The 20251-nt window shown below is 39.7% G+C and overlaps 1 protein-coding gene and 1 long non-coding RNA gene across 2 annotated transcripts; both read left to right on the forward strand.

Moving 5' to 3' along the window:
- Positions 1-248: 248 nt before the first annotated feature.
- LOC124868896 (myeloid-associated differentiation marker-like protein 2) lies at positions 249-6818 on the forward strand. Its single transcript, XM_047366534.1, has 3 exons — positions 249-481; positions 2089-2471; positions 6058-6818. The coding sequence occupies exons 2-3, from the start codon at positions 2191-2193 to the stop codon at positions 6707-6709; spliced, it is 933 nt and encodes a 310-aa protein (XP_047222490.1). The 5' UTR covers positions 249-481; positions 2089-2190; the 3' UTR covers positions 6710-6818.
- A 1801-nt stretch (positions 6819-8619) lies between these two features.
- Positions 8620-15340, forward strand: LOC124867902. Its single transcript, XR_007038171.1, has 2 exons — positions 8620-13430; positions 13535-15340. It is a non-coding gene; the product is annotated as an uncharacterized LOC124867902 (long non-coding RNA).
- The last annotated feature ends 4911 nt before the right edge of the window (positions 15341-20251 follow it).

Here is a 20251-nt window from a genome sequence, read left to right on the forward strand (position 1 = left end):
AGTTTGTGTTTGTAACTTGACAAAAATCTGCAGTGTGCAAGCCACTGTGAATCGACACATTTACCCTGATCTCTATTTTATGCAGTGACAATATCCCCCCTGTGTTCAGCTAGTAATTCAGAGGGTCTGCAATGTGTCTGCATTCCCCAGCTCCACACCCAACCACATGGACCCTCCACCTCTTCATGCAGGGACAGCCCGCCCCTAAATAACTTTCATTCGACTCTGACTGACCAGCAGCACCCCCTCCTCACACCATAGGGAGGAGAAAGTGTGTGAGAAGGAGTGTGTCTAAGGGAAAGTAAGACCATGACAGGGTGGATTTGGGTCCAAGAAGATTCACCTGGAGTGGATTGTGGAGTTTTTCTAAGCTGAGCGTTGGTTCTGGACCCGGCACCGGTGTGGACCAGTAGAAGTTATTTCGCATGCGAATTTAAAACGTCTTACTTCCTTTGATTAAGGGCGATCGGTCAGCTGAGAGGTGAGTGTCCTATTGCCGGCCCAGTTTAAGTTCTGACGATATCTCAGAAACCTGTTTCCCCTTGTGTTTGGCATACTCACCGACATGCTCTGATTCATCAACACAGAAATAAAACTCGACACAGCTGAAAAAGCTGAGAAAATGCCCCTCCCAAAGTACCCAGGCGTTGGGATATTACAACACAAGTTCTGAGATCATCTGAGCAGAAAACTGAAATAAAGAAGGGAAATTTCTTCAGAATCAATGAAAATACCTGAGAAAGTACCTGAGAAGCTGCAGGAGTTTCCAACCAGAGTTTGTTGGATTCTCCATGAGACAGACTCATACATTCTTCATATCTGTACCAAAGAGGAAGGTTGAAATACAGATTTTTGTTCTCCCAAAAAGAAACTCCAGGCAAGGCTAAAATATCCCAAAACCTTGCAGTAATACATCTGATGGTCAGATGATACTCCTACCCACTCATAGTGAAACATGGCGGTGGCTGCAACGTGCTTTGGGGTTTGTTTCTTCATCACTTGAAGAGGGCTTCGGAGAAGAGATGTCCTCACAATCTGAGAGAATGTGTGCCAGACAGACTGGACTAATATTATCGAGTTGAGATGTGGGATCCTGGTAAACCCCTGCCAAAGAAGACTGAATGTTGAAATAAGTGTTTTTCAGCTGTATTTCACAGGATTTGTATCAAATTAAAATTAATTAATTTCTGATTAATGTATAAATAGATTTCAGATCCAATGTGTTTTACTCCCAAGGAGCCAGACTATCTTCTAATCTTTCAAAGGGCTCTTGATCCTTCCTCAGACTTTTTGAAAGACTTGGAGGAAATTTATTTTGGGTTTGTTTGTTAAACCACTTCACTTATGCATCATTCAAGCATAAAACCGCTTCCAGGTTCAAGGGTTGAATCAGTGTTGTGTCAACTCATAGGTTAATGAGCAAGAAACCAATTCTAAATTGGATCTTTGTTATTAGCGACCTGACACAAAGAGTCAGTCTGTTCCCATTTTTTTTCAGTGGATCTATAGAAAATACTAAAAATGCAGCTCCAAATTGGTTGTAGAGTTTGCTTTAATAAAGTGAAAAATGATGCAGACCTGAAAACCTACTGTATGTGCATCAGATGTTCCTGAAAGTCATTCAGAAATGGAAGAGACTCCAGCAAAGACCCAAGATATGGTTCATCCTTCAGCTGGTCATCTACTGCATGCCAAGTTTTTAGCTAATGACCGACTGTTTTTATATCTGGTAAAACGTCATGTTTCAGAGTTGTCTTAGATTTCACTAAAGAAAATCAAAGCTGAATTAACTGGCGGTACATCTAAAAGACTAGACATAACACTGGTTCAACTTTTACATTTAAAGGCCCTTTTTTAATTCAAATAATTTAACTACATTTTTAAGACCAACACAATTTCACGCAATGGATAGAAAATGATTGGAAACGCAACCAGTTAAGTCTTTAAAGAGCCTAGAAAGTGCTATCTAGAACCGTTTGATAGAATATAAGACAGATTAGCTCCTTCAGGTCCTATTGTGAGAAAATGTTGAGACCCAGTGCTGGCCGTAGCTTTTTGACCCGCTCGCTCTGTTTCTCTGCTTCACAGACGTCCTGAAGAAGACAAAACCAAAGTCACCAAAGTTGTGTTGAACCTGAGACTTTAAGCTGTTTCTGGACGTCCAGCATCTCATTTGATTTGCTGTCAGCCATGGACTCCCTGGGGGTGCCGTACCTCAACAAGGAGGCTCTCTGCTCCACCCTGGGTGGCGCCCGCCTCTGCCAGTTAGCTATGGGGTGTGCTGTGATCGCCATGGTGACCCACAGCGCCGGGTACAGCGGGTCACATGGCGTGTTCTGCATGGCGGCCTGGTGCTGCTGCTTCGCCGTGTCAGCGGCGGTGTTCTTCCTGGACGCCACCCGTCTCTACAACTTCCTGCGGGTGTCCTGGGACAACCTGACGGTCACCTGGGCTGCCTGCGCCACGCTCATGTAGGTCACCGAAAACCCTGTCAATATTTGTGATTAACATCATAAACATGAAAATACACTATAAAAATAATCTTAAGTATGGAAAAAAAAAGAAAATTAAGGATGCTAAACACTTTATATCCTATTCCACCATCTAAAAGATAAAAATCTAAATTCCTCAAAAAGAAAGGGTTTCTTACACTGACTTGTATTTAAATAATGAGCTTTAGTTTTGGATTGCCACATCACAAAGTGGGTTTTCTTCAACTCATTGATCTTTTTAGTTTTTGACTTACTAACAGATAAACAGGAAGTCATTCTAAGATCTAGAAGAGGACTATTTCTCTTCGACCTCTTGATGCTTTTAAGTTTGATATGATCTCAAGGTTCTTGAATTGGTTTCAGTTTAGGTACCAAACAAAAATTTTAAATGTCTGTTTTTTGTAATTTGAGGAAATGAAGATATCACTGTTTTAGTTTAGTTTATTAGTTATTTGTCAGGGACTATGTACAAAAACAATCTCACAATGAGAAGAGATGCTTTGAACCAGACTTAGCTAAAGCAACTTTCCATCTGTAGTTCCTGGGCAAGTGCGCACAATAAAACAATTCCCAATACAGAAAATTACCAATCTCTCATTCAAAATACGTACTTCGTAGTTCATATACAATTACAAAACACATAACCTAAAGAGGTTAAGTAGCCTAAATTGATAAATACTAAAACTAATAGGTACAAATAGTTCAGGAGTAGATAATAAGGAATTATCTACTCATTTAAAATACATACTTCGCAGTTCATATACAGTTTTCAAACTGTGATTTGATTTATTTATTTCAGAATAATCCAGTCTGTATATTTTTATTATAGATTTCCACTGATCTAAACTGCTAAAAACAAATGTGAAATGGTCCTTTACCTCTCTGCTGAATTGAAGGTCAGCTGCAGAGCTGTGATGTTGCTTGATTTGTGGGGAAAAAACTGATAATAAAGCCACACAAGACAAATGTTTTGTACCCATATGTCCATAATGCTATAAAAACTGCTGGAAAAATCAAAAAAAAAATTGAGTCTGGAAAGGTTTTGCATTTTGGAAAAGGACATTTTGTATGAAGCCCGATACAAATTCTCATGCAATTTGGTTATCAGACCTACTCAAAGTTATTTAGAACCTAATTTTAAAGAGGAAAACCTTGAGAATCGTAGTTTAGGCTAAATTAGTAAAATGTAAAGAAACATCATGACAAAGGCAAACGGCGTCTGCAGGCTCCCGCCCTCATATGGCACCAAACCTCAACATTCCTCTCCACAGGTGGTGGGGCCCTGTGGAGGAGGCCTCCTAATGCTTTTTTGGGATAAGGCTGGCCAAGCCACTGGTCCTACCCCAGCAGGCCTTGCTCCTGGAGAGTCTCTTGGTCTGCCTAATCTGGGTGAGGTCAGCCAATTTCTGTGGTATTCTTTCATGGATACCCTTGAATTGTGCTTAGTCTGATCACAGGAGTACTAAACCTCCAACCAAATAAGGCGTTGATCCTCCTCTAATTCTGAGGTTGTGATTCTCAACCGAAAAAGGTGATGGTAGGATTGAGTTGGAGATAAATAGGTGGACTGGAGCTTCATCCTCAGAAAAGTAGGTCTTATCTGGTCTGTTGTGGTAAGAAAAAAGCTGAGTGTGAAAAGTAAAACTCTTGACCTACTAGTCTGTCTATATTCTGACCCTCACCTGTGGTCACCAAAATAACAAAATCTAAGATGCAAGCACCTGAAGTGAACTTCTTCTGCAGGGTGACTGGTCTCAGCCTTGGAGATCCTTTTGGGGGAATATCGTGTACAGCCTCTGCTTGTAGATATGTTTATACTACTTTAGATATGTTTATACTGTTTAATTTGTATTGTATTGCACCGACTACGCCAAAACAAATTCCTTGTATGTCCAAAAACGTACTTGGCAATAAAGCTTTTCTGATTCTGATTCTGATTCTGCTCCTCCTAATTGAAAGAGTTTGGTTATGACCTTTCTGGCATCAGATCAGGGTGCTCCTTGGGCGCAACCCAATGGCAGTAGGCCCTGGTAAAGACCCAGAACAGGCTGGAGGGACGCCCTTCTGGCGTGGAAACACATTGGTGTCCCACAGTATGAGCTTGAGAGGTTAGCTGGGTTTCCCTACTTTACCTTCTTCAAATGCTGTGACCCAATCTTGCAAAAGTGGACGGATGGACGGATATAGAGTGGGTTTTCTCTGGATTCTCCAGTTTCCTGCTAAACAGCCTAACAACAGAATGACAGAATAATAACATATGAAGTTCAGACTTGACAGAAGAGCTCAATAACAGAGATACAGTCTTGATTATTTCTATGTCAAAACTGAACCAAAGGAAAGGATTAGTGAAGTCCTAATATTGCAACAGTGCCTACAGTTGAATATCCCAGCTCCAAGAAAATAAAACTGCTAAATGATCAATACTGTGACAAAGTTAGAAAAAAATATTTTATGTAAAAGGGACACATAGTTCAAAATGAATGTAGCTCATAAAACATAAAAGTAAATCAAAAAAATCTTTATTAGACATCAGCAGCTGATGTCAGTTATGTAACTCGGGGTTTTAGTTTGTTAATGGGAGCAACAGCTATTGCACGGGTCTGTGACACCTTAGTTTCTCTATACTGGTTACTTACTGGTTCCTAATATTCTAAATTATAAAGAACTGAACAGTGCTTTTGAATATAAAGGTTGGAGAAAGAAAATGTTAGCAGCTCTTCTCTGTTTTTTGTGCCAAATCAACAATATTTCTACAAGAATGACACTAAAGGAATCCTTTTTTTTTGTTTAGTTTTTTTGCTACATTTGGCCACAAGGGAATTGTTTTTTGCCTCCTTTTCCTGAAATTTGGAATGTTTGTACATTGAAAAAAAAAATTTATTCTCTTATTGAAAAATTTGTTTTTCTTTATTCTAAAACATAAAAAACAAAAAAACAATTATACAGACAAATTTTTGTTCGGTATTGGTACATTTAAAAACAACTTCATCAATAAGTGCAAATATGTAAGGGTTAGGGTTAGGAGATGGAAGAAATTTGGCAAGACAATAGAAGAAAATCTGTCAGAAGTTGAACCATTTTGTCTATTTTGCTCATTATAAGCAGCTTATATGACTGTTTTTCTTGTTTTAATGAGACATAGAGATGATCATGTTTTAATGTTATTTATAACATGATGCTTCAGCCTCCACTGTTTCACAGACGGTGTGAATCCTATATTTGTATATTTTTACTATTTTTATTAATTAAAATCAATATTATTGTGGATCTTATTTTATTTGTCTTCCAATACTTCCAGTTTGAAGTTTACATAAACCACATTCCTTATGCTTTATAAATCTAATAATGAAGTAAATATTTATTGGCTTATTTATTTAATTTAGATTTTCTTTTATCATTTTTTCATTTATTTTTTGTCTACATTTTTTCTTGATAACTCTAAAGTCCACCATTCGCCTTTCTTGCTGTTGCTTTGACCTGCTACACCTGAATGTGATATGACATGAAGGAGTGGACCTTCTGTGGGATCAAACGGATAAAACTGTGTTTCTGTCTCCTCCTGCAGGTATGTGACAGCCTCTGTGGTTTACCCGCTGTTCTTCGTCCAATCCGAGTGTCCGTACGAAGGCTGTGAAGTCCGAGATTTCCGCATCGCTGTCACCGTCTGCTCCATCCTGGGTACTCTGGCCTATGGGGCCGAAGTGGCCCTGTGCCGGGCCAGACCAGGGAAGATAGTGGTGGGCTACATGGCCACCATCCCCGGGCTTCTTAAAGTTGTCCAGGGCTTCGTCTCCTGCATAATTTTTGGAGCTCTTGCCAACGGGAGCCAGTTCTTGCGTTATGCCGCCACAATCTACTGCATGGTCATCTACGCTTCCTGCTTTGCTCTTACTGCCCTGGTGGTCATACTGACTGTGTGTAAACGCACCAAAACTGTGAAGTGCATGCCTTTTGACCGCTTTGTGGTGGTGTGCACCTTCATGGAGGTTTTGCTCTACCTGAGTGCTTCCGTTGTGTGGCCAGTTTTCTGCTTTGACACAAAATATGGGTCTCCATGGAGACCGTCGTCGTGTCCGCAGGGAAAATGTCCTTGGGACAGCAAAGTGGTGGTGGCTGTTTTCTCCTGTGTGAACTTTGGGCTATATCTGGCAGACCTGCTTTACTCACAGAGGATCCGATTTGGCTCATCACGTGTACCCACTAACTCGCGGGTGTAGAACCAGTCAGAACCCTTGACTGTTTTTAACTCCAACTAATTGCTCAAGAACAAAGCACCAAGAGGAAATACCTATGTATAACCAAATAAAAGGCAGGAAGGGTAGTTCATTTACTGGTTGTTTTGTATCCGACATTTTCGGGAGCCACTTTCAGGAGAACCATCCAAAGGGTCGACCATCGGTACCACAATCCACCAATCAGGCCTTCATGGTATAGTGGCCAGATGGACTTGGCAGCAAGCTAGAATTTTGCCAAAAAGCATCTCAAAGACACCAAAAGAAACTAAATTCTTTGGTCTGGTGAAACAAAAGCAGAACTTTTTTGGGCTGAACTCCAGGCGTCATGTTAGGAGAAAAACAGGCACTGCTCATCACCTGACTAACAGCCTCCCTATTGTAATTCAATTCAATTCAAAAATACTTTATTCATCCCAAAGGGAAATTAAATGTTGTTATAGCTCATATTATGAAGGTTTCCTCAAAGAGCCGTTGTAGATGCTGATGGTTGTGGTCAGGAAGGATCTCCTGTAGCGCTCTGTCTTACAGCAGATCTGAAGAAGCCTCTGACTGAAGACACTCTGTTGTTGTAGGACAGTCTCATGAAGAGGATGCTCAGGGTTCTCCATAATGTTCTTAATTTTATGAAGAATCCGTCTTTCCACAATGATCTCCAGAGGTTCCAGAGGAGTCTCCAGAACAGAGCCAGCCTTCTTTATCAGCTTGTTGAGCTTTTTTAAGTCCCTGGTTCTGATGCTGCTTCCCCAGCAGATGATGGCAGAAGAGATCACACTCTCCACAACAGACTTATAGAAGATATGCAGCATCTTGCTGCAAACACCGGAGGACCTAAGCTTCCTCAAGAAGTACAGTCTGCTCTGTCCCTTCTTGTAGATGGCTTCACAGTTGCATCTCCACTCTAGTCTGTTGTCCAGGTGAACACCGAGGTATTTATACTCCTCCACCACCTCCACTTCTTCTCCCATGATATAAATAGTTTTTGACTTATTCCTGTTTCTCTTAAAATCTACAATCATCTCCTTTGTTTTAGTCACGTTCAAAATGAGATGATTGTTTCCACGCCATGCCACAAAGCGGTCCACCACCTTCCTGTACTCAGCTTCTTGTCCATCTCTGATCCACCCCACAACTGCAGAATCATCCAAGTATTTCTGCAGATGACAGGGGTCTGTCTTGTACTGGAAGTCTGAGGTGTACAGAGTGAAAAGGAATGGTGAGAGTACAGTCCCCTGTGGTGCTCCTGTGCTGCTGACTACCTGGTTGGACACACAACCCTTCAGTCTTACAAACTGTGGTCTGTTTGTCAGGTAGTCTTTGATCCAGGAGATTGTTGAGGCCTCCACCTGAGTCTTCTGGAGTTTCTGACAAAGCAAATCAGGTTGGATTGTATTAAATGCACTGGAGAAATCAAAGAACATGATCCTCACAGTGCTACTGGCTTTGTCCAGATGACAGTGGGTTTGTTGAAGCAGGTGTATGATGGCATCTTCAACTCCAACTCCACAGCGATAAGCAAACTGAAGGGGGTCCTGATGGTTTACTGTTTGCTTACTCAGGTGGGCCAACAGGAGTGTCTCTAGGACCTTCATGATGTGAGATGTCAGGGCAACAGGTCTACAGTCATTGAGGACTGATGGGTGAGTTTTATTTGGTACCGGAACAAGACAGGAGGTCTTCCACTACACTGGAACCTTCTTCTGGGCCAGGCTAAGGTTGAAGAGGTGCTGCAGAATCCCACAGAGCTGCTCTGCACAGGCCTTCAGGACTCTAAGGCTGACACGATCTGGACCTGCAGCCTTATTCCTATTCAGTCTCTCCAGTTGTCTCTTCACTTGACTTCTTGAGACACACAGGTGGAAGGGGGAAGCAAAGGAAGCATCAGCATCTTCTGATATAGTTGAAGGCAAACATGTAGAAGCAGAAGGGTCTAGGGCTGAGGTGGAAGATAAAAAATGTGAGGTGTTACTGGACAGCTGTGGGTCCTGTGGGTCAAAGGAAGATGGAATGTCTGCAAGGATGGTGGGAGCAACATGTTGTGGGGATACATTTCTGTAAGAAGAACTGGTGATCTGTTAGCCAAATGTAGAAGGATTCTTCATCAAAACCTGGCCCAGAGCCTGGACTTAAATCTGATTGAAAATACCTAAAATGGCTGTCCAGTAATGCGCCCATCCAACCTGACTGAGTTTGAGAGGGTCTGCTGAGAACCTATACCTATACCCCAAAACAGATCTGCCAAGCTTCCAGAGAAACATCCAAGAAGATCTCAAGTCCTAATTGTTGTCAAAACTTCTACAACATACAGAAAAATAGGAATACTTACGTACATGTTTAATTTGCAAAAATTAACAAAAAATATCAACAGTAAAATGATGAAGACATAGAAACATAAGAAACCGAAACACCAAAGGATCATAACAGTCAAGTGCTGGACTAAAAAGGAATGAAATTTCTTTTTTAAATTACTTATTATGAAATAATTAGTATTATGACATTTCTACCAGTTTCACCAGTTTTTATACAGATATAGACAAACAATTGTTCAAATATGATCCTGACCATCTCAGATATTTAAAATGATATGACTAATCCTGACATGCCTGGATATCCCTGCTGTTGAGACACGATACAGACTCAGAGGACAGCTCAGGAATTTTCTCTCATCTCCTGTCTGACACACCCCACAGAAGTAACATCCTATCTCTATAAATAATCCCCTGACCCATTCATGACCCATGCTTTCTCAGGCCTACAGGTACATACTGCTAAATCCTCAAAATTCTGCACTCTTTGTCCGGGGAGTAGCACATTCTGACTTGCAATCTGAATGTCAATGAAAATAATGCCTATTAATGTGTAACATAAATTGTACTCTGGTAATGGCATCTGTGTTATCCCTGCCATCTGCAAACCCAACACCCAGCAATTCACAGACTTTGCCAAGGCTGCCAATAATAAACATGACCTGTCTGCACTCATTCAGAAGCAGTGACAAAGCAAGAAGCTGCTGATGGTAAAGCCTATATTATTGTTTTTTTATTTATACCTAAAAATTTTAAAAAGCAGGTGTCATCTTATCCAGATTACCTTAGGTTTGATCTACCACGTTTCAGAACACACCAGTTATTATTACACATTGCGAACAAGATCAGTGTGACTGAGTAATGTATTTACACTCCAAACATGGCCCTAACAGGTCAAATCTGACAAGTACTTTGGTTGTTCAAATTATCTCTGAACTTAAACTAGACAAAATGTGAAAATGCAGTGCCAGTGGACTGTTGGAAAGATGATCTGCTGAAGAAGCTGACTAAAGCAGAGACACTTCTTTAAAAAGTACAAGTAGCGGAAAAATATTTCAATGGAAAACATCTCAACAATGTATTTAAAGAAATACATTAAGACTAGAAAATTACTGAAGAAACCTATGTCAAACCAAATAACCACATGAAGCTAAACAATTAATAGTAATTTAAGTGCTGATGAATCAGCAGATTAGAATGACAGAAAACACCAGTAAAATTACCCTGGAGGGTTAAATAAACTGACAGAGTTAAACAATAGAGCATTAAGACGTTAAGAGATGAGGGTGAGCACAAAAGTGGAAAACCACCCACATGTGTAATATAGAAATCAGTTTAAACTGCTAACATGCTAATAGTACCATGTTAGCAGCATTAGCTTGTTAGTTTTTGATGGTGAGTCTCATCTACTATGCTTAATTTAGGTAGTGTGCTAGAGCTATTAAATATGACACCATACTACTAGCACGCTGGGATACTAGTAGTAGGTAACATGCTATTAATAACATGTAAGCTAATACTATCTACCATCCTAACAGGTTATATGTATGCTATGAACAGCAATAGCAACAATTTCTGTTATACTAAAGTTAGTATGCTAGCATAAACTAATATCCCAGCATTAGCTAAAAGGTTACTATGAACGTGTTAGCAAACAGTAGCTAACACTTACAAATGTGCTAAAAGTGCAAACTAGTGCGGTGATATAAGAACTGATGTGAAATGATCCATTTTCCCAGTGTTGGTCAGGACTCTGGCTGCCGCATTTTGGATGATCTGCAGTTGCTTGATAGATTTTTAAAAGAGATTAGTAAAGACACTGTTGCAGTAATCTCACCTACTGAAAATAAAGACATGCCCCAGTTTTTCTGTGTCCGGATGTAACAAGAAGCCCTTCAGCCTGACAATGTTTTTTAAAATGATAGTAAGCTGATTTACCAACGGACTTTAAATGGTTGTTAAAACCATTGCACCAAAATACAATAATCTCAAGCCAGCCATCTGGCATCAACCATCCCTGAACATTTAAAATTAGATATGGGCAAATGGCTCACAGTCCAGGGCACCATCCTTCTAGGGGCAGCAGAGCACTTGAATAAGAAGAGAAAGTATAATGTGAATTTTGCCTAAGAAAATATGGCTGTACACAAGTGAAGGCTAAAATCACTGAAATTGGCATCTAATTTGTAGATTCCTTGTTGGCATGGTTTGAAACTGGTCAGACTAAGAGTAGATTGCTCTGCACTGAAGACAGATTCTGAAACAAAGAATTTGAGATTTATGGAACCTTTATTCTTTTTGTCGAAACAGGCACAATATAACAATATTTAGTTGTTAGAAGCACTTGAAGTCTTGATGCAACAACACTGTCTTTCGGTTTATTTTAGACTGCCATTTAAGATTCTTTTACTGACTTTTAGAGGTCTTCATGGACTGGCACCAGATTTTAGCAGAGGGATTCTGCACCTATATGTCCCTGGCAGGTCATGAGGTCTTGTGACTAGGGCATGCTGATGGTTTCCCATACTAAGATGAAAACAAAAGGAGACAGAATATTCTGCTCAGTGGCCGCTAGACACTGGAACTCCCCTCCTTTCATCTTGAGACCAGTGGACTCTGTGGTTTGTTTTAAGAGCCAGTTAAAAAGATATTTTTTTATCTGCTTTTTCTTAGGTTCTCTTGTTTTGATGCATTGTTGGCTCTTGTGAGGCACATTGTGATTTTATATATTGTAAGGTGCTATATAAATAGAGTATTACCCTAGATTGAGACAAGCATTAGCAGATTAATTTATACATAAATGGCCCGGGGCGCCATTTATTCATCCTGCTTAGTGTTATAAATTAATGTCCTCTTTCTTCTCTGTTCCGTCCTTTTTTTGGTTCTGGTCATTTGAGTTAATTTTTGCAATCTAGTGTTTGTTCAATGTATTGCTATATTAAATCTGTCAATGACAATGATTTCTTAGAATGTTTAACATTATACATACTGTAAAACTGTCCAGCAATTCATGCAGTGCATCCAATACCAGGTGGCTGCTTTGTGCAAATCTGACTAAGACAGCAGAAGACATCACTGTGTGATTTGAAGATTTGCTACTTTACTCATTCTGCGTATTTTTGTGAATTACCGAGTGAAGATGAGTGACTAATGTGTACTTACAAGCAATTAGAGTCTAAAATGACGAAAGCTTCCACAGACAGTATCACCACAGAGTCTGTCACTCTTGTTATACTCCTTGATCCTCAGCAGACCCCCCCGTCTACCAGCTGTTTCATGTATAGCACTCATTTTCCTCCCTTCCCTGCTGGCCTCTATGTTAAACATAGCAACAGAGTGACTCGTTAGATAGGGATGAGCTGAGACAGGTGTCCATCATAACTGTCCCCTCTGGATTTTCCCACTGAGGGCCAGCAGAGGGACCAGAGACGGCTGGTTTACGTCTAATCTCTGATGTCGCATGTCACTGATGCAGTTTCCTGCCTGAAGCTCTTGGCTTTTGTTTGACCAAATGTTGTGTGGATTGCTGCTGGCATGTGAATCTTTTCTCCCAGTGGATGTAGGTTTAAAACAACACAGGCCTGGGTTTCTGTAGCAAGCAACTTTCAAATCACAGTCATATAAATTGTGACACTTGTATGTGGGATCTGTTTCAGGAATGGGTTTAATGAGAGAATAATACATTTACCAAGGATAGTTTTCATGAGAATATACCTGTTATATTCATTAATAAAGACTTTCATGAGTTTGAACTTTTCAGTTGTGCATTTAGATTATTTTCTTCATGTATTTAGTTTTCAAAAGAGTCAAAATGTTTTAAAACTGTACCTTACTAATTGTGAGTGTTGTTTATCTTAAGAGGGTAAATTCTTTAACACATAAGGAATATTTTTATGGGGTTGTATTAAGTAATTGTCTTTTAGACTGTTTGACTTAGATAAAATGTTTTTGCTATTCTTCCCTAAGGTATAAGCACCATAGTTTGCTGGAATTTTGGCACATTCCTCCTAACAGAACTGCTGTAACTGAGTCAGATTTGTCGGCTGCCTTGCTTGCACACACATTTTTAGCTCGACTCATACATTTCTGCATTAGATTGAGATCAGAGCTTAAAAATGGCCATTCCAAAACATTCACTCTGTTGTCCTTGAGCCTGAAGGTCATTGTTCCTTTAGAAGACCCATTTGTGCTCAAGCTTAAACTTCCTATCTGATGTCTTGAGATGTTGCTTCAGTATTTTCACCTAATGTTCTTTCCTGAAGTGCACCAGTCCCCCCTCTGCAGTAAAATACCCACACAACATGATGCTGTCACCTTCGAATGCCACGGTTGGGATTGTGTTCTCAGGCCTCCCCCTCATTATGTCAAAGCACATCGAATTTAGATTCATACGACCACAAGTCAGTGAAAATTAAGGTCTTTGTGCTTGAGTGAATTTGCAAACTGTACCCTAGCTTTTTATATTGCTTTTAGAGTAATGGTTTCTTCTTCTCTGACCTTTCAGCCCATGGACTCGCTTCACTGTGGATAATGACACTCTGCTCACCCTCCCACACACATACAAATCCACACACACACAATTTCTATAAGTGGTTGAAGGTCATACAAATACAGGTTACAATAACATTAAAGTGGCCTGTCTACTTGGATGCTGGATAGAATCTGGAATTAATAAAAGTGATAATGCAGTTAGGATACTGTGTTGAGATAACCTTTTTGTAGAGCAAAGCTGTCCTGGCACATGTAGGCAATCATCTGCTCTATATGGTATGCCTGAAACGCCTCGACAGGACACGTAAAAAAACAAAAACATATGTCCCCCTAGTCCAACCCCTCTAAATTAGTCTGGCTATTTATCCAAGGTCAGCATATCTTTCTTAAGGAAATTTGTATTAGATATTTACGTTAGATGTTACAAAGTAAGAAGAGCTGGTTAGAGGAAAAGAACAGCTCCATGAACAACAATTTATAAGTGGCAGGATATTTTATACTACAGTCCACATAGTAAGCATTGTTCCATGGACATTGCTCAAGTAGGAAAAATCCATAAATTTCACCGAACATTTTATCCAAAGGTTTATGCAAATTCAATGTTGTCCCTTGAATTTTCTAAAGTAAGATTAGTCTGAATCTATCTGCTACAGGTAAGATACAGGCAACTGGAAAAAACAATCCATTAAGAAGTTTTAAGTCACGTTTATGTGTTAACAACCATGTATACAACTGAAAGCAATTAGACACAAAGTAAGGAGATTGTCATTTTATTTTTTTAATAAATCCAAACTTACTGAACCATGGACAGAAACCCAGAGGTTGTCTTGTGCAGATTTTTCTCTGAATTTGTTTCGAGTATGTTCAGACTAATTTGTTCTTGATACTAACATCCAGTAAGAAACGATATAGTTTTGATCAGAGGAAAGTTAAGGTTTATTTGTATAGCAAATTTCCACAACAAGACAGTTTAAACCAGTTTACATGATGAAAACACATAAAGTACTTTACTGTGGCATAATAAAGGAAAATAAAGAAAGGCTTGACTACAAATTGAAATTAATTTTGTTTCAGTTTATAGTTTAAAAGGAACAGTCAATGGCAACTCTTGACAAATGGGGTTTTAACTCTGATTAGAAATAACTCAGGCTTTCAGCCTTTTTGCAGAACTGAATGCTGCTTCTTCATGTTTGGTTCTAATTCTGGAGATGCAGCATAGACTTGAACCAGAAGATCTAAGTAGTCTAGAAGATTGATGGAACGACAACAAATCTTTAATATATTTGGTGCTAAGCCATTCAGTGATTTATAAACTAACAAACATATTTTAAAGTATGTTCTCTGAGATACAGGGAGCCAGTGTAAGGACTTTAAAACTGGGGTGATGTGCTCCACTGTCTGGGCGTTCAGGTCTGACTCCATCACTACACCCAGATTTCAGGCCTGATCTATGGTTTCTAGTTGTAGTAACTGAAGCTGTGTGCTGACTTTTGATCACTTCTCCTTTGCTTCTCCTTTGATCGTAAAACAATTACATCAGTTTGTTTTCATTCAACTGAAGTAAATTATGACACATCCACGAATTGGTTTGTTCTATGCATCTACCTAGCGCTTTAATAAGTTCATAGTCACCTGGTGACATTGTAATGTAGAGCTGTGTGTCTTCTGCATAGTTATGGTAACTTGTCTTATTGTTTGTTATGATCTGAGCTACGGAGAGCATGTAAATATTGAATAGGAGGGGACCCAGGATGGAACCTTTGGGGACCCTGCATGTGATTTTTGTCAACTCTGATTAAAAGTTACCTATTGACACAAACACCGGATTTTTCTTTTTTCAACAGTGGTTTGATAACTTCTGTTTTCAAGGCCTGGGGGGGGAACACCTGACAAAACACCAAGATTACGTTCAGTAATGAAGTCATACATTAAAAATTATTTTCCTGACGTAGATCTAATGTTTAATAAAGCCATTTTAAGTGACTTAGTGGCTGGTATTATTTCTGTGGCAAGTTGTGCTTGACAATGAATAGATTTTAAGTTCAATTGTTATCCACTGATTCTTATCTTATTAGCTTAGTTTTTTCTGTTAAATATTAACAGAGAGCTGACATTTGGCTAAATGCTTTTACTGCGCTGCTGTCAATTCCTTTGTTCCCGCAGTTTCATTTATTCTGCTGAAGAAAAACGAATAAACATTTGGGGAACTTCTAATATTTATACACATGCATCTGAAATACTTTTCCATCTTTTACTTGTTCTCTGCTTACTCTCTTGCTGTCTTCCCACACATGCGCTGAAACACACCAACTCAAGCCTTTAATCACCGCAAGCAACGATCTGTCATGACTTTTTTTCTGAATCTGCCAGTGTAATATGTAATTTCAGATCTAAGGTCAATTTTATGAATCTCTCACAGTTCTATCAAACAACAGCAAAATCATGTCACGCCTCAGCGCTAACCCACAGTCTGAGTCATTGTTAACAGGGACAGACGCAGGCAGTGGTAAACGTTGTGCGTCAGTCATACCGAGAGGGAGAGCTACAGGGAGAACTCCCAGAGAGCGTTAGCTTATGTGAGCTGACTTTAACAGGGAAAATTTGATGTGGATCAATTTAGCAGCTACCAAACTGTAAAAATACATTTTCTTTTGTAAAGATGTGACACCTGGTGGGTATTTCTTTTAGGCTTTGGTCAAATGAATTTGTATAAATTACAGAAATCTTTTGTTACATCTAATTAACAGGAATTGTTTATCTTAAAATGGATAAAAGGTCTTAAATACCAACATAATTTGATTCATAATATTTCTGTTTAAACCATTCGGACAGAAAAGTGCAGAGAAATGGCAGAGACAGATACTCTTAACGTCTGTAACAGGAGCAAAACTGCTTAATCCTACAGTTCTGACATTAAAAACACTCACATGTCTGAGTAGGACATCTCATTCAACACTAAGCTAAATGGCTTCAGTTGTTTCTGTCTTTAAACTTTACAAACTACAGCTGCAGAAGTCAACCTTTGTCTATTTTGGACACTGAGTAAACCAAACATTCATCCATCTATCTATGCACCCATTTCCAGCTCTGGTCAAGCAGAAGGGTACCCTCCAGACAGGATGCCAGTCCGTCACAGGGCAGCACAGAGACATTAAAGGAAGACAGCCACACAGACACACCCTAACTTATGCTAATTTAGAATTGCTAAATAAATTATCATGCACCTCTTTGGACTGTGGGAAGAAACTGCAGAAAACCCAGTTATACAAATAAAAGACCCGCACACTCCAAATAAGTGGCCCCTGTCATGATTTGAACCCAGGAACCTGTTCATTAAACAGGGTATATTAAATTATTTAAATCAAAATCAAAACAAAATCATTCAATCATTCAGGAGATGGCATGAAAATTAAACCAATTCCAGAGTGAACAAGATTGTTGATTTAGAGTTATTTTTTCTTTGTTTTTATGCTCCTGTCCAACTGTGTAAACGAGGATCTGAACAGCTGACAGTCTCAGACCTCGGCCTCAGGCACAGCAATAGGCTTTAAATATAGACATGAACATACCAAAAAAAAAACCAGTCTGCATTCCTGTAATTCCTCATATATAGACTAAGTTTAGTCTCATATGGCATGACACATGTCAAATGAGACAGTTAGAGAGGAGGGTTAATTGCAGTAATGTCTACACAGTCAAGAGACAACTAGAGGCTGAGTCTAATAATGATGCAGTCAATCTCAATAAATGAACCGCTGTGAGATGCTCATTCATGCTGTACAGTGTACGATGTGTACAGCATCCGTTTTACCTTTGTTACAAATTCTGTCAAATCTGATAGGATACAAAATAACAACTGCTGGATTCAGTTTTCAGGTTTTACCAAAGCTTTGTGTGGAGTACATCTGATCACATCACTCTGGCCATTGGCAGCCTGTCCATTTTAGAATTTATTTTAATTTGCTCTTAGTGGTATTTAACAGTCTTCACCCACCCCAGTTATTAGATTTGCTTCTGTCATTCAGCCCTCCAGGCCCAGTGGATCTTTTGGAAAGGTTCTTCTATTGGTTCCCAGAGTGCGTACTAAAACACAGGCGTCTTTTTCTTTTTGTGCACCTCAGCTTAAAACGACATTTTAACCATGACAAAGCACTTTGTGTTACACTTGACGGTATGGAAAGTGCTCTATAAATAAAGTTTGATCGGTTGATTGATATAGTGATGTATAAGTTTTGACTACAACAGTGTAAGCACAGATTTTTTTTAATTGTCCATGATTCCAGGTTTTTATTACATGCTCGTTCTACTGCCTTTGCCTGTGCAAGGTTAACAGAACACCAGATATGAACTATGCAGATCCATCATTATAGCCAAATGGCAGTACAGGCTGAAGATAGAGGAATATTATAACACCACAGATTCCCAACATATGCTTCCAGACAAGCTGAATGAGTTCTACGCTTGCTATGACTCCCTGAACAACACCCAACTCAAAGGGTTTTTACTAGATGAGGAGCAGAGCTCCCCATGCACTGACCTCAACTGAAGTGTATAAGATTTTGAGGAGAATTAACCTCTGAAAAGCAGCGTGCCCTGACGACATTCTTGGCTATGCCCTGAGGGTCTGCTCCCCTGAGCTTGCTGAGGTTCTCACAGATATTTTTAACCTGTCCCCTCTCCCAGTCATCGTTCCTACATGCTTCAGGCAGGTTATCCCAGAGACACCAGATCCCCTGCAATTTGCATGCCACCAGAACAAGTCTTCTGATGACACTGTAAATGCAGCCCTACACACAGTCCTTTCACACTTGGAGAACAAAAACACCTAAGACCAACTGCTGTTAATACACTACAGTTCTGCATTTAATACAGTTATTCCCAGACTGTCTGGCAAGCTTCACACCCTTGGACAGACAACTCCTCTCTGCCACTGCATCTCGAACTTCCCATACCTCAGACAGTTAGAGTTGGTACTAGGACATCAGGCACCAAAAACATTTTCAGCACTGGGACCCCCCAAAGTTGTGTACTGAGTCCTCTCCTCTCTGCACTCTTCACCTAAGACTCTATCCCCTCCCAGACCAAGTCCACTATCATAAACTATGCCAATGACACAACTGTCATCGATTACTGATAGAGATAATCAGTAATCAGTAATCGATGACTGACTCATTACTGATAGAGAGGAGGCAACAGGGCGAAGGTGGTTCAGCTATCTTCCTCGTGTCTGGAAAATAATCTCTCCCTAAATGCTGAAAAGATGAAGAAGATGATTATTAGTCCAAAAAAGAGCGGTGGCCAGCACACACCTCTAATTGTTCAAGGGAAACAGGTAGAGAAGGTGAAAACCTTCACATTCCTCTGCAGATACATCAGTGAGGATCTCACCTGGTCCCACAACATACAGCATATCACTAGGAAGGCTCAACAGAAACTCTTCTTTTTAAGGAAGCTGAGGAAATTATAACTCCAAACTCCTCATCAATTTTTAACAGATCTACAGTGAAGCGCATCCTGACAAATAATCGACTACAGATTATTCTCTCTGCAGTCCTGCAACGAATAATCAGGACTGCAGAGAGAATAATCCGAGCTGACCTTCCCTCCATCCAGGACTTATACAGGTCTAAGGTCAAGAAAAGAGTTGCCAAAATCTCTGCCGACCCCACACACCCTGCACATAAACTGTTTAGAGTTTTACCTTCAGGCGGTCGCTACAGAGCACTGTTTACTAAAACCAGCCGCCACAGAGACAGTTTCTTCCCCCAGGCTGCTTCTCTGTTGAACATTCAATAGTGTACAGAACAACAGCATACAGATGTTGCAAATGCACCTTTTTTATTAGATATGTGTATATTGTACATTGTAAATTGTAAATTGTAAATTTGTATATTCTGTAATGCAAAAACAGAACAAAAGAGCAAAGTGTAACGGAGGCAAATTCCTTGTTTGTATGTATGAACTTGGCAATAAAGCTGATTCTGATTCTGAAACTCCATCATAGTGTGGTTTGGGAACTGCACTATTCAGGACAGGAAAGCGCTCCTGTATGTCATTAAAACTCCACAATTGGTCTGTGGAACTTCCCTCCCCTCACAGGACATTTATAGACTCTGTGTGCAAAGAGAGCTCACAACAAGATCAGAGACCAAACTCACCCACAGCACTCAGTGTTCTCACTTCTGCCATCCGGCAGATGATCCACAAGTGTGTGTTTGTGTGTTTGTGTGTGTATGCGTTTGTTTGTTTTTTTGTTTGTTTGTTTGTTTGTTTTAAGGACATGCTGGTCAGTTATTGAATTAAAAGTAATTCAGCTTTATCCTTTAGTTGTGTATAAAAGAAGAAAAATGAGTCAACGCTCCACTAAAACTGAATTCACCTACTCATTGTAAACTTATTGTATTTAAAACTCCTAATGTATCAGCCCACCCTATTTATCAGACTTACTTTTGTCCAACTGGCTCTCTTCTTCTGGAAATGGACCTAAAAAACAGACATTGAGGCGTCTTTCTGTTACAATGAAACCTAATCTGTGGAACAAGCTTCCTGATGACCTGAAGGCAGTTCAGAGTTTGGATGTTTTTAAATGCAAACCAAAGACAATCCTATTTGGTCTGACTTTAGTTTAAGTGCATACCTATAGATCATGTCTTGTAGTTTGGACTTTCGCAATAAAAGGAAAAATATTCACCCTCCACTCTCTATTGGCAACAAAGTAGTGGAGAGGGTT

The sequence above is a fragment of the Girardinichthys multiradiatus genome, chromosome 5 (assembly GCF_021462225.1).
Source record: "Girardinichthys multiradiatus isolate DD_20200921_A chromosome 5, DD_fGirMul_XY1, whole genome shotgun sequence".
Classification (NCBI taxonomy): Eukaryota; Metazoa; Chordata; class Actinopteri; order Cyprinodontiformes; family Goodeidae; genus Girardinichthys; species Girardinichthys multiradiatus.